The 14,228-nt window shown below is 39.8% G+C and overlaps 1 protein-coding gene across 7 annotated transcripts in view; it reads right to left on the bottom strand.

Annotated features, from left to right (window-relative positions):
• Window positions 1-14,228, bottom strand: part of RABGAP1L (RAB GTPase activating protein 1 like) — a 227,419-nt gene that overhangs the window by 199,269 nt on the left and 13,922 nt on the right. For 5 of the 7 annotated variants that reach the window (XM_017836913.1, XM_017836919.1, XM_017836914.1 and 2 more), the window contains 6 exons: window positions 9,007-9,174; window positions 7,589-7,778; window positions 5,999-6,209; window positions 4,710-4,884; window positions 3,828-3,988; window positions 3,251-3,361 (listed from right to left, as the gene is read on the bottom strand). In XM_017836913.1, coding sequence (XP_017692402.1) covers window positions 3,251-3,361; window positions 3,828-3,988; window positions 4,710-4,884; window positions 5,999-6,209; window positions 7,589-7,778; window positions 9,007-9,141 — 983 coding nt within the window. In that variant the 5' untranslated portion in view covers window positions 9,142-9,174. The remainder of the gene's footprint in view (window positions 1-3,250; window positions 3,362-3,827; window positions 3,989-4,709; window positions 4,885-5,998; window positions 6,210-7,588; window positions 7,779-9,006; window positions 9,175-14,228) is intronic. The other 2 variants (XM_017836916.1, XM_017836918.1) reach the window with 1 other exon arrangement.

Below are 14,228 nucleotides of genomic sequence, written 5' to 3'. Positions count from 1 at the left end.
GCACCATGGGCCCTTAAAAAAAAAAAAAAAAAAAAACAAAACACAACAATTTGCTCAAATTTTAGACTTCATTCTTCATTTTTTAAATCTGAATTTGCATATTATACAGGGCCTTGAATTCCAGCCCAATCATCTTACAAGAAAATTTTCTTAATATTTTTAAGAGAAAAAAAAAAATTGTGATTCTCCAGAGATTCAGATTTTCGAACTTTGTGACTACTGAAGGCACAAATCTGGGTCTGAAGTTTCTGCAAATCATCTTTATCTCTCTCTCCTTTGAACATACTCCATTATGAATAAAAACCACCAAATAGAATGATGTGTTTGTAACAAACTGCAAGCTGTTTTGCACCGACTTTTTAGATCTCAAGTGAGAAAACTTAAAAAAAAAAACACACAACAATTTGAAAGCAATTCCATCCTGAAATATTATGGAAAATTGGGGTTGTATTTTGGAGGGTTTTGCTCCAAGAATTTTTTCTTCTGTTCAGCTCAGTTCTCTGAGATAATCAGACAAAACAGTTTTTATCACTGACCCTCAGAATAATGCAATATGCTAAACAATATTGCTTAGATACATAACACCAGCAACTACCATTTTAATAACACTATTAACTGTAAAAGTCTTAAGATATGCAATTACTATTGCATATCTTACACAGTAAGTTCTCTCCTATTACACTTGGGTATATGATTTTCATTTTCCATCCCATTACACTCAACACTAACTTACATCCACAACTGTATTTTCCCTTCTCCATACTCTGTCACTACTAGAATCCTAAAAATCCAAGTGGTAAATAAAAGAGGGGACGACAATTTTGATTTCTCTATATCCATATGCAGTGCCATGTGAAGCACCCAAGGCAGCTCAGATGCAGGACCCGGATTTAGCAGGACAAGCTGGATTCCCTGAGAGACAAATCAGAGCAGGCAGAACCTGCCAGCACACTTACTACTGACTTACTCCCTCTTGTTCCTGGGGCAGAAACAGCTCTGAGAGGGATATAATGGATAATAGTAGGGGAGTCACCACCTTCTGCTAAAGAGAACTGTAAGGCCAAGATCCAAAGGCAAAATGTCTGTGCCTTCCACAGCCAATAGCTCCCAGATCCTACTTTTGCTGTGCATCGCTCAGATGGACACAAGTTCTCATGTATGCCAGACAAAATTTTAGGGAATTATGTTTAGAGAAGAACAGTGGGAGTCAGGAACAAGTAACCCCTGCCTCTCACAGAAGCAGGGAATTATGATGCCTGACAGCATCCTGCTGCAAAAGCAGTCAGGGTTTGTCTTCCCTCTTATTTCAAAGAGCAAGAGGAGTTTAAATGAGTTCAGGAGCCTCACTTGCAGAGGAGCCGGATTCTACCCAAACGGTTTCTAACACATTCAGCCTCCAATGTGAGGAGGTTCAGTCACACCCCTGAGATTCAAAGTGACCTGCACAGACTGTGGGCCTCGCTCTCACTTCTGCCAGGCTGGGTTTCTGCACCTACAGTGCTACTGAGCTGCTCTGCGCACTTGCACACACTGTACTGGTTTCTAGCCCAGAAAAAAAAAAAAAGAACTGAAATTATTATTCATTAACGTATATTTCCATTTATAAAATACAGATGTTACCCACAGAAAAGGCTGATGGTGTTAACACAGTAACAAGTGACAGAACAAAGGGGAATGGCTTCCCACTGACAGAGGGCAGGGTTAGATTAGGGATTGGGAAGAAATTGTTCCCTGTGAGGGTGGGGAGGCCCTGGCACAGGTTGCCCAGAGAAGCTGTGGCTGCCCCTGGATCCCTGGAAGTGTCCAAGGCCAGCTTGGATGGGGTTTGGAGCGACCTGGGCTGGTGGAAGGTGTCCCTGCCCGTGGCAGGGGGTGAAACGAGGTGAGTTCTAAGGTCCCTTCCAACCCAAACCGTTCTGGGATTCTGTGATCTTTAAGAGTTTTCAGTACTGCTGATCAACCAACCAATATTCTGTAATTCAGTTCTAAAGACACCAGTCTAGACCTTAACCCAAGCTGTAGCTACATAACTCAGGATTAACTCTCCTGTATGACTGTTATCACACTGTATTTAAACACCACTGTATTGACAAAATAGTCAATCCTCCCATGTGTCAGAATGAAAGGTTATTTCACTTTCAGAATAACTTCCTTAAAGCCCCTGAATCCCACAAACAACTGAGACCTGACATCCCACATTGTGGGGTTGAACCTATGCAGTGAATGAACATCATCCCTTTACCTGCTTTCATCTAGACAGAAACCTGGCCAACCTCAGGGCAAACAGGGCCCAAAGGCAGGAAGGGCCAAAGGAACTCCCCTGAGAGTAGCCTCCTGCACGGCCTTAAGCCAGCCCCAGCCCTGCCTCAATACCAGGAGGGGGCCAGTTCCTCTGAGCAGTAACAGCTTTGACCTTCTGAGGCCATGACAAAAGAGTCTTGAAATCTCTAGACCAGAGACCAAATTTCTTCAGCAGTATTTTTTTACTCTCTAATTTCCACTTAGAAATACTTCTGAAGACACAATAAACTGCCTAAAAACTCACTGTCTGATGTAACCTGCATTCACCTTTTATACTGTTTTTGAATTTTAATACTGTGCAGGGTTAAGACAATCTAAAATTACTTACAAGCCTGTGTATGTCATGCCAATTAAATGACTTTTTCACAGCAAAGCTAGCGGTGATAAAAATAACATCCTAATTGAATATCCTAAACAACACCAAAATAAAAGCTAATTTCTAAGAAAGGTAGCTTTACTTCAGGGAGAAAAACAATCAAAAGATATTCAGAAATGCTTCACTAACTGAATGCTGAAGCCAAAATTATTTAAATTAAAGATACTGAAAATAAGTGGGTTTTTTTAAAGCCAATGAGTAGCAAAAGCACAGTTTTACACCACAGAAGAACCTTGATAAATTCTGCTTTAGATTCCTTGCATAAAGTTTTCCTTTCATTTTTAAGTAGGAGCCTGAAAGCAAGTCAAGAGATCAATCTTATGTTTTGGGACAGCTGAGGGCAGGTTTTCTTGATTCTGATGTTACCCTGAATTTCCTTTTCACTAGAATGGAATTCTCCTGTTGTTACTCTTTTGATAAGATTGCCATCTGGTGGCATTAATTCTATTGTGCAATCATATTTGTGTTATTGCTGTATTTTTTTCTGTCACATAACTCATAAAGTCAGAGAAAAGTGCATTAAATACTGTTCTTTCAAAAATTTAACCTTCACCATTTTTACAAGACTCTTACCTTTCAATGGCCAGTTCTTTGTTCGAGAGTTGCTGAACTGTGATCACTACTTTCTTCTCAATTCCCTGTTTAAGCTTGAAATACAGTTTATCTCTATCCTTTGGCACAGGGCTAAAAGAATAGAAACATTCTTAAGCACAGGTATAGAACATGAACTGTTAAACACAGAAAAAAGCTCACATTTTCTAAATTTCCAATAAATTCAAAGTTTATTAGCTCTTTAAAAAAAAATTTAAAAAGAGGTCACTGTATTTACTCAAGAAAATTGTTTTGACTCAAGTTTTTAACATACTTCCTACCATCTCTTCCATTTACACAGGCACACCTTGAGCATCCCTACCTGAAATCATACACTGAAATTAACTTGAAGAAAAGTATCCAGGATTTTAATCTTTTTACAGAAAAAAACACAGAGAAGAAAATTGTAAAAGCAAAACAACAGCTTCCTTTTTATAACAAGTCTGCTCATGAAAGGAGCTCAAATGAATTTTGCTGCAGCACAGTGGCCGTGCATTCCAAAAGCAGCTGTGTGTTTTTTTCAAAGAGCTCTCTGGTTTTCCTTTTCCTTTCTGATTACCTAAAATTTCCTTTTCCATCATCTTCTTTGACTTCTAAGGAGACACTGAAAGTGTACACATCACTGTCTGGAGTGGGAAGAACAAAGTCCTTCACGTGGTCAGATGCTTGTTTGGATGAACGCTTGAATGCTGTGGAGAAACTGTATAAAATCCGACTGACCTGCAGAAAAGCCAAAGAATCAAGAGTTTAACCCAAAATAAGAGTATTTTTCATGGGGTATTGTGATGTGGGTTTGGAGGTCACAGAAACACTGTTACGTCTCTTATGCTGAACACAAACATGCCTCATGTAACACAGAACACTCAGCATCGGGTGGTTAATAACTAAGTCAATTCAGTAACATCCCCCATTTCCATTCCTGTCACATTCCCTGCTCACGTCATGCTCAGTGAGTTAATATAAATTACAAGATCAGGAATGTAGCTCATTAGAGGACCTGGATAATGTACTTTTCAGGTTGTGTAACAACACAACATACAGCTTGCTCTGGCAGATGTCAAAAAACAAGATTTCTTCTTTTTCAACCTTTATTCTTCTACCGTAAAAAGTCCTTTTCTCCTAAACTGTCACATAGTTCTTCCTAAAATAAGTAGGGAATGGTACTGTAAGATGGTTCTTGGTCTACATTGCAACTTTAGTTTGAAACATACCCAAATGAGGCCTGAAAAACAGAGTATTTGTCTTAACCTTAAGCTTTCTAAATCTTCCCATTAACGGTGCACTTTGGAGTTGTACTGAAATACTAAAAGAAACAAATTATATTAATATTCATGTATGACTGCTAACATATTTTTCAAGGTACTATATACCATTTCCACATCTGAACAACCTCTTAAATGTCGTATGGTAAAAGGGATAAGAGCAGTATTTTAATACTTACGGCCTCTTTAATCTCACAGGAGAAAACATGGATCTGGAACTCTTCTGTTCCACAGCTGCTTTCCGTAAATGCAAAGCAGTCACTCTCTGCAGTCCCGTTCTGCCCACGCACACAGAACAACACCTTGTAGATGGGGAACGAAGCAATCTCCACGTTGCTGCACTGATCTATTATTCTGGCACGGAAAGGAGAAGGGAAGATCAAAGGAACAAGTCAGTACGACAGGCAGGTCTCACTAAAAGGCTTTTCTGCAATCAGATAAACAAGGATCTAAACTTTACTGCTGGTAATTGGTGTCTGGAAAACCCATCTCACACTGGGTTGAGATGTGGGAGGGGGGCTAGGACTCAAGAATTGGATTTTAGGGCTCTCAAACCATGACAACACCCAACATCTTGTGTCTGGGTGACAGTTGCCATCATAAGAGCCTGGAGTGTAATCCCCTAATTCAAATGAAATATCATGTACCATTGAAGGAAATATTAAATTGCATTTAAAGAGTAAAGTGGAAGAAAATAATACAGGTGCTTGAAGGTCCTTCTGTCTTCCTCCAGAAGATGGTAGTCAAATAAGCTCAGGTAAGGAAGGAAATCTAAACATATCCTTCAGGTGCCTTGGTATCTGAGCTTAAAAATAAAACCTTGGATATTGAGATGCTCCCCACTTCTGGATTCAAGACTGCTACAGGTGCATTTGTAGTGCACCCTGATTAAGAACCCTTGACTCTCTCATCCCTAATTAAAAGACCCTTATCACGTGAGAAAAGTAAATGTTTTCTAGTTTCTAGAGACTGTCAGCACATACATCGTGAGGCACATGCAGGTCTGAGCTGGCTTGGGCACAGCAGTGGCTGCAAACACAGATCAGCACCTCAACTCCACCACATTTGTGGGAGGGTCTAAAACTAACACTTCTGGAGCAAAGCCAAGGCCAGCAGGACTCCTGTTTTCTCAACACATGTACCTTGGAGGTTATTACAGACCAGGGAGGTTGGAAATATTATCAGCTCTCCCTTTCCGGTATCTCTCTTATTATCACATTTGAACAGAGATGCTGTAGAAGGAGGTGCTTTTGCTCACACTGTATGGCAACTGTACTACCAGCCATGCACTGCAGGGGAAATCTGAGCTCATGTTTTGTTGCTTCAAAGGAATTTCTCAAAATTAACTGTCTTCAGCACAAACTTCAGGCACAAATCCAGCAATTCTACTTCCCTGTGCGAGCAGCCAAGTCAGAAACCACCTCTTATGTGTCTGCTCAAGTAACAAACAAAACGCTTGGTGTGTTACCTTACAGAGCCTTCTGGAATGTTGGGAACATAGAGAGTTACAGGTAGAGGGGCTTGACTGGAGGACTTCATGTTTCCCATGGCATGGAGAGCTTCGGGTTCATTGCGAGGGGCTGACACCTTTGTGCAGCCCAAGTACATGAGTTTGTTAAACAACACGCTGTCCTCTTCCAGGGGCTCACTGGGAGAGCACGGCCTTGGCGCAGAGACTTCTGGAAATGAAGAAACCACTTCTTTAACCATTTGCTTTTATTTTTACACAGTTTTTTTCTGAATGAGTTCCGTAGCAAAGTCTCCTACGTTTTCTAGGGATGGATACAAGAGTCGATAACCCAGCTCCAATAGTAAGAAATCCACCTGGCAGATTAATATTAACGTGAAGTCTGTTCTAATCTACTGCACCTTGCCAAGTGTGGCACGGGGACAAATTGCCTCTTGATTCCCTTCAGCAAGCACTAGAACACAGCACAGGCAAGCACTAGAACACAGCACAGACATTCCAAACCTTTCTAAGTAATCTGCCCTGTTATTTCTATTTATTACTAGAGATGATATTGCCATAACACTTAAATCATAAAGGCTGCAAAACTGAATTATTCCTGTTGGGGCTGGAGTGGGGCAAGGGGAAGGTATCTACAAGTATTTCTTTGTTCTTGCTAAAGGTTGTGTTCTGTTTGAAGCATGTCAAGCAGGGAGCCAGTAAGGTAAGTTTCTCAAAAATACAGTACACGTGTAATTAAGAGATGGGCGTTTCCATTTCACATAAACTGCTTATCTTATTCTATCACAAAACCTTCTTTCTTTTATTTACCAAGAGGTGCTGTGGGAATTACCTAACAGAATATCACAGAAGTGTTCTGCATGCTGCTGAGGTAAAAAGAATTCTAATTCAAGGCACAAAGAGATGGTCAGAGCCTTGTATTCCTAATATATGTAATGGAATATATATGTTTTATATTGTACCTTTATAGATATATATGTATATATATATATATATCTGTATATATATATATATGTATATATATATATGTGTATATATATATACACACACATCAATATATTTTACATAAAATATATACAATATAGTTTACCTAAAAAGCTTTAACTCCTTCCCTTTTCACCAAAACTTCAAACACCAGAAAAATACCACAATAATTCCTATATCAAATCCAAATCTGGCCTTACTGCTACCTGGCTACAGGAGCAGAGCTGAACAGTCTCAGGTTGCTCAGGGTGTATTTCATTCGCAGACAGCACTGCCACTGAACACTGCCCTGAAAATTCTGGTTCTCCGGCAGCAGCAGCTCCACCTCAACTATCACTGTCATCCATTCAGCAAATCATATGACCCTTAGTTTCAATTCATCCAGGGCTGGAGACAAAATGAAAATTATCAACCAGAGCAGCACAGAGCATCAATCTGATGATAATCTATTCCTATCTATAATCCTCAACTAATAAGAAGAGGAAGTCCCAGTAGAATTTTGGAATGAAGCTCCAGAAAGCTTTATATTCGTTTTAAGGTTAACTTGAAAGTGCACAAAGAAAACCTTGCCTTGTGTGACTAAAGGGGGAAGCACCCAGGCAATACCTGTTGTAGAAGGGTCCAAAACAAGGTGCAGAGATGGTGGGTTTGCCTGCCCTGCTGGGCCATCTGCAGTGGCCTGGCCACTGCCATCACTGCAACCTTCCTGGAGAGCATAGACATTTTGGTTCTTCTCAGAATCCCTCAGAATCTCTTCCATTGCCTTCTCCAACTGATCATCTCCATTGGAAAATACCTGCAAGCACAAGGAAATTTTTAAAGGTATTTGTAGTTTTATTTTCACTGTTATTTTTCAAGCATACAGTCTTGCTCATGGCAAAAGTTAAGAAACTTAGCTGAATGAGACAACACACTAAGAATCAACGATATTAAGTCAAATACAATCCAGTGTCACATCCCATTACATATAATGCTCATGTTCTCATTGCTAATCCAACAACCATCCATCAGACAACTACAGACCTCTCTTAGAATAACTGCTTTGTGTACTCAAATCCTCTGTTCAGAGCAAAGGCCAGACTTCGCTATAGATTAAAGAAAATTTTACTTTCTTAGTATCATCCAGTACATTTCAGTTGTTTCTGCAACTGTCCCCCACATAGGAGGGGTGCAAGCCTAAGGAAAGGGCAAAACAATGTCAAGACATCTCCCTAGGAAAAAAAAAATGCAGCCTTTCACAAGAACCAGCTTTTCAGACAAAGGAAAACGATGGCCAAGGCTGCATCATGGATTCTGCCTCCAGGTTACCTGCCCCTTTCCAGACTAAAGAAGCAGCCAGTGTTCAATACAGACAGAAATCATGGCTGTAAATAACTCCCAAACAGTTCTGCTGTGACAAACCAAGTCATTACTGTCATTTCAAGGGGAATAAATTTCTGTTGTTCCAAGCAGACCAAACCCAGTAAATCAGCTACTCCAACTCAAGTGGGGAAATGTACAATTAACCAATCAGCTGCCATCCAAGTGCTAAAATATTCTGCTGTTTAGAGGTTTAGAGGTTTTAAAAAAGGTCTTAGTCATGCCTAAAGTAGCACTAAGCAGGAAAACTAAATTAAAAACTAAAACCCAAGACCCTCTGTGGTCTAGTCCTATGAAGTCTAATTTCATGCTTTTGAGATAACAGCATTCAGAGTCTCTGATCCCTAAATAAAGAATATTTCTCAAGCTTTAAAGCAAACATCATTCTTTGAAAAGAACTTTTTAGTCCTTTACTAATATACAAATCCACAGAATACACACAAGAAGAAGTTATTAAAAGAAAATCTCAACTGCCACTTTTGGACAGATTTGCTTAATCCGAGCTGTTAATGTCATTGGGAATGAGCAAGGACAAAAATCACAGTCTCAAAGTCTCCTCAAGCACACACAAGTATCTTTAATTAAATATTCAAAAGAAGTTGCAATCTTTTGATCAATACAAATCTTGCTACATATTTTAAAAAAAATAAAAAATCATAGCAAACCTTTAGCTGAGGTTTTTCATCTTTTCCAGAGGTGTCCTCAGGTTGCTGATGAACCAAGACAAATTCTTCATTAATTAACGGGGATACAGTTTCAGGAATCCTACTGGCTTTGCTAAATGATGTTTTGACTTCCATCTCAGGTCAGTATTCTCCTCCTGCCACCAGAAGCTAATAAAGAAGGAAAAATGTTCAATAATAAGTTTTGAAGCTGCACACCATAGGTTAATAGACGTAACATGAAGTTATTGTGGACTAATACAACACTTAAAATTATATTACTGTATTTACTATATTCCCTGAACTGTGATTTCATTGGTATAAGGAACCTGATGATTTTTATGGCAGTGCTTAAAAATCCTATGATTTAACAACAAGGGCTGTTATCTCAGTATATCAATAACAAAGGAGGAAGTTCACCTCAGAGCTTTCACTTTCCGTTTTTAATCTTCCAGAGTCTGCTCCCTCTGCCCCCCCAGTTCTTGCCCTTGGTTCTCCCTCATACAGGGTATGTTCCTTACTCAGAGTACCACAGATCATGTGAACATACAGATTCCCAAAATCTGCACACCAAAGCGTATGCTCTCCACATAAAAACACATTTAGCAATTGATTATGTCGGGGCTTTTACTGTCCTTTAGGTCTCCAGATGATGAAGTCAAAAGTGACACCACCCCACAATCACCTCCTTCTCAGCAAATTTCCCTGAAACCACGTGCAACAGTTAAAATTAACCACACCACTTAAAAAAAAGAATAAACACAAACTACAACAAAACTGTGAGTATTATGGAAACCAAGAACAAGTTTTCCCTTGTCTACACAACAAAAAATAAATGTAGAAACAAAGGAAAAGAGCAAAATAATGGTCAGCCTCAAAATTACATGTTCATAGAAAAACACAGAACTGAAACCATTCTGACTACTCCAGCATGGGGACAGCTCCTGTAGGTATCCACCAAATAAAGGCAGTATCACCTACGCTAACTCAGAATGTCTTTCCTGATTCCTTAGGTTGAGCCTCACCCTGCCCTTCCCAGCAGCACCACAAAGCAGAACTGTGCCACCTTTGCTCCTCTTATGGTTCCAAACCACCCAGTGATGAAGGACAGGATGGTAATTTAGGTCCAGCTATAGGGAACCACAAAAACAGAATGTAAAAAAAAAGCCGTGCATGTTCCCCCCAGTCTGAGCAGGTGTTACTCATGTAAGCCATGAGAGAAAGTTTAGCAATTTCAAACCACAAGACAGGTGTGACAACCACACAACTTTCAATACCATAATATTTTCTATCATTTTTGAAACTGCAGTTCCGAGTGAGGGAATTACACGTGGAAATCCCAGAATAACTGAAGAACTCAAGCCCTTCAGATAACTGCCTTGTATGGCAGAAGAACTCACTAGAAGAGTCACCTTAAAAGAAAGCCACTAAACAACAGCTACAATATTCAGAGAGTGGTTACAAATTTGGATCGGCAGGTTAGCACAGCCTGATGTCTTTCATATCTCCAGACTAAGCATGAACTCACAAGCAGGAATATTTTCCTGACAGATGACATAATCTGAGCTCCACCCAAACCTGGGTACTGGATTCACCACTGGAGTGAATCTTTTTAAAGCATCTTCACCTCAAAGATCTTCCTGGCACAAGAAAGACAAAGTTTTAATGCACAAGATTTTAAGTATGTTATAAACAGTTTATTAATTCCATGTTACTTTTTAACAAATGTTGTGAAAACATTGCTGAAGAGCTTGTTTGCAATAAACAAGTCAGCTCAAAATAACAATATAAGCTGGTTCTACTATATTAATTATCAAAGCCAAATGCAGGCTGCAGACATGAGTGTATCACCAGTTCTTCTTTCTGCAATGAACTAAGAACCACCAGGCACACTGTGAACTATGAAATGTCTTCTGTAGCAGCAGTTCAATAACAAAACTGGGGAAAATGTACCATTTGCAAAGCCAAAGGAAATTATGACAATGCAACTAGAGAAACACACTGAGAGACACAATATTTGTTCTTGTCCTATGCGGGTAAAGGCAGTGTAAGAGAATTCTTACCTCTCAAATTCTAATCTGAAAGACAAAGGAAATATTATAAACCTTACATGACTACAAGCTCCTCATTCAGATCAGATCCTTAAAAAGCATACCAGACGCATTCCTGCAATTACTGCTGAGTTACAAGGCCTTTAATTTCTTGAAGAGTGTACTCCAAGCCTGCCTTTCCAGCCAGCTTAAACCAACAGAGTGCAGACACAAACCTTTTTCCATACAGCTGAATAAATTAGCACCTCAAAACCCTGAATTTCAGCCTATCACTGTGGACTACTCCCACCTGCCACCAAGTGTTACTCTCTGAATGCCCTGTCTCCCACTGCAGTACAAAGCCACTTTAGTTTCAGTTTAGCAGTAGAACACACAAACACAAACCGGTCAGGCATTCAGGAAAAGCTTTATACACCATATTTTATGATCAGTCTTCAAACAAAAGTAGATTTTAATGCCAGAGACAAATTAGAGTACCAAAAATCATGAACAAGTCATTTTTTCAAATTAAACAACTTCAACTCTGATGTGAACTTTACTCAATTGTATAACTGTGAGTCTCATGAAGACTATTGAGATTCACACCACCTTAAGTAGTAAGCTACTTAAAGAGAAACATTTTCTATATTTTCATTATAAGGCCACATGATCTAACACTGCAGTAAACACTTCTGAGGAAAAGCAGTAAAAAGAACAAAAACTTCTCTGAAATAATCATGCATTAAGGTTATTTGAGGAAGGGGGAGAGAAGAACATCTGAAGGGGGTTTCTTATTCGTTAGAAACAAGAAGAGAGACACACACACATATTCTGGACTTTCCGGTCACCTCCAGTCATTGGATGGTTTCTGTCATTCCCCTTTTGTCATTTGCTTTAGTCCTGTTGGATGACTTACTCCTTTTCTACTCATTCCTGAGTTATGTACTTCAACTCCCCTTTTCCTACAAATGTTAAGAACTAACAACAGTGTCCACTATTACACACGTACAAAATCTAAGAACAGACTCCTACTACTAAACTCAAACATGTCTCATCTTTTTAATCATCCTTTCTGATGAAAACCTTAAAGCTAAGAACGTAAGAAATTATTTCCGATGGCATCAATCAGAACATACAGACAGCTGTACAATCAGGTCAGGTTTATTCCCTGAAAGCAGCAGCAGCCCATCCTGGTGCTGAAGGTTGGCTCAGAATCCTGAGGAAAGGGGTTTAGCCTTTGTTTTACCAGTTTAAAGTTTCTGGGAGGGCAGCAACCAGCAGAGAGGGGCTGAGTAAGGGACAGGAAAGGCAGCAGTGCACGTCAGCTATCTCAGCCCCAAGCCCAGTGCCACAGTTTAAGCTGTTAGTGCAGTTTAGTTCCAAATGAAAAATACAGCCTCTGTTCTGCCAGCACTGCTCAGGCTGAAACCTCAGAGCAGATGGTACCTTCCCAAACCACCAAAGCCAGGAGTCAGAGCTGCTTCTCCAGCAACGCCTTCAGAAAGATGACAACAAATTGTGCTGTGAAAGTTCTCTCCACAGTGGGAGACACTGGGAAGGAGGTGCTACTACTGCAAGGAATAATTGCTACAAAAGAAGGACCTTGAACAGTCCTGCTACTTCCTAGAGAGAAGAGAACTTTCCTCCATACTTTGGTGAACAACATCACACAGAAAAAAAATAAATCAGAAACCCAGCACTAAATACAAAGCAGGAAATTCTTCTAAACTCAGTCAAGTAAACCCTATGATAAAAAGATAAAAATTTTTAAAAGTAACAGTTTCAGAAAAGGTTTTCTGACAGAAGGGTTTTTGAGGTACAAAGAAACTAATCAGACATAGTTTTAAAAGGGGGGGAGGGGGGTGAATCTTGCTTCAAAAAAAATATCTTAAGCTGTAGGGATAATACAGTGACTGAAAAAAGCAGGTACTTTTCTAGTGAGTTTTATTATGTAGTTTTGGTCAAGTCAGTCTGTCTGATGTACATCAGTTCCAAGTGTTTTGCTTATACAAAGTCCTGAATAAAAGCCATACTGCTTGGAACACTTGGAATATAGGTGTTTTGGGACCAGTGACCAGAACTTGCTACACCCATGTACGGTACTAAGCTTTAAAAAGCTCAAATCCAGCAGCTTCCTCACTTCATTCCAGAAGGGCATCCCAGGTTCACTGCAGCTCCCTTTACAGCGTAGCCTAAGTGGTTGAAGAGCAGAAGGAGATGAAGAACAATGATCCTGGAAGATCCAGGTGGATTCAGCACTGCATCAGAGTAAGGGACACGAGACAGAAATGCTCCTGATTCCTTCCCTCCATAACCCTTCCATGTATTTCACATTGAATCCAGACTGGCAAAAACACATCCCTTAGAGAATACAAGTAGGTAGGGATGGATGCCCAAGGCACTGCTGGCAACACATGCCCAGGAAAGGTCGAGCCACTGGCTTTCCAGAAGGAAAACGCTTTTCACACCTGCTCAGATTCAAAAACTCTCTCATCAAACTGGTCGCCAAAAGTAAATATCAATTCTTAGACGAATCAGTCTTCTGAAGCAGCTACCAGACACTTTTGTGTTTACTCCGAGTTTCTGTTCAATAAATATTCCAAAGTTACTGCTCAGGTTTACTGTTGGTTTGGGGTGGGAAGATATCGATTTTGTTTCAGCATTATAACCACCCCAAAAAAATATAAACGGTAGAGCTATGAAAAGACAACAAACAAGGAAGATAAATGTTTATCTATTTTCAGTAAGCAACAAGAAACATGTTTGGAAAAGAAGCTTCTTGCCTGCTTGAAAGAAGGCAATCAAGAACAGGCTAATTCATACTTTCTTTTATCAAACAAAATCAGGTCCTGTATTACACAGGCTTTCAAAGTCGTGCAGTTTGATTGCTAATCTCAAACACAGAAAAAACACTGGGAAATAAGTTCTACCTATTTTCAGAACTCAGGTTCCTCAAGAGAATCTGTGGGACCTTTCTGAGGAGGAAGATCCAATAGTTATGCAGAAATTCATCTTCTCATAAGAGAAGTCTGAAGGAGAAATACACGCCAAAGAGCATAGTTTATTCCCATTTTTGAGCTCCAGGATCCAGGGCATGACAGTAAAATGAGCACTGAACTAACGGATGCTGCAGTCCCAGACACCCAGTGACTCAGAGCTGGAGATCACTGCAGTGATGTGGTGACAACAGGACCT

This window comes from Lepidothrix coronata, unplaced genomic scaffold (genome assembly GCF_001604755.1).
Source record: "Lepidothrix coronata isolate B3197 unplaced genomic scaffold, Lepidothrix_coronata-1.0 Scaffold288, whole genome shotgun sequence".
Classification (NCBI taxonomy): Eukaryota; Metazoa; Chordata; class Aves; order Passeriformes; family Pipridae; genus Lepidothrix; species Lepidothrix coronata.
The sequence above is the reverse complement of the archived record's forward strand: the minus strand, read 5'-3'. Positions and strand labels throughout refer to the sequence as shown.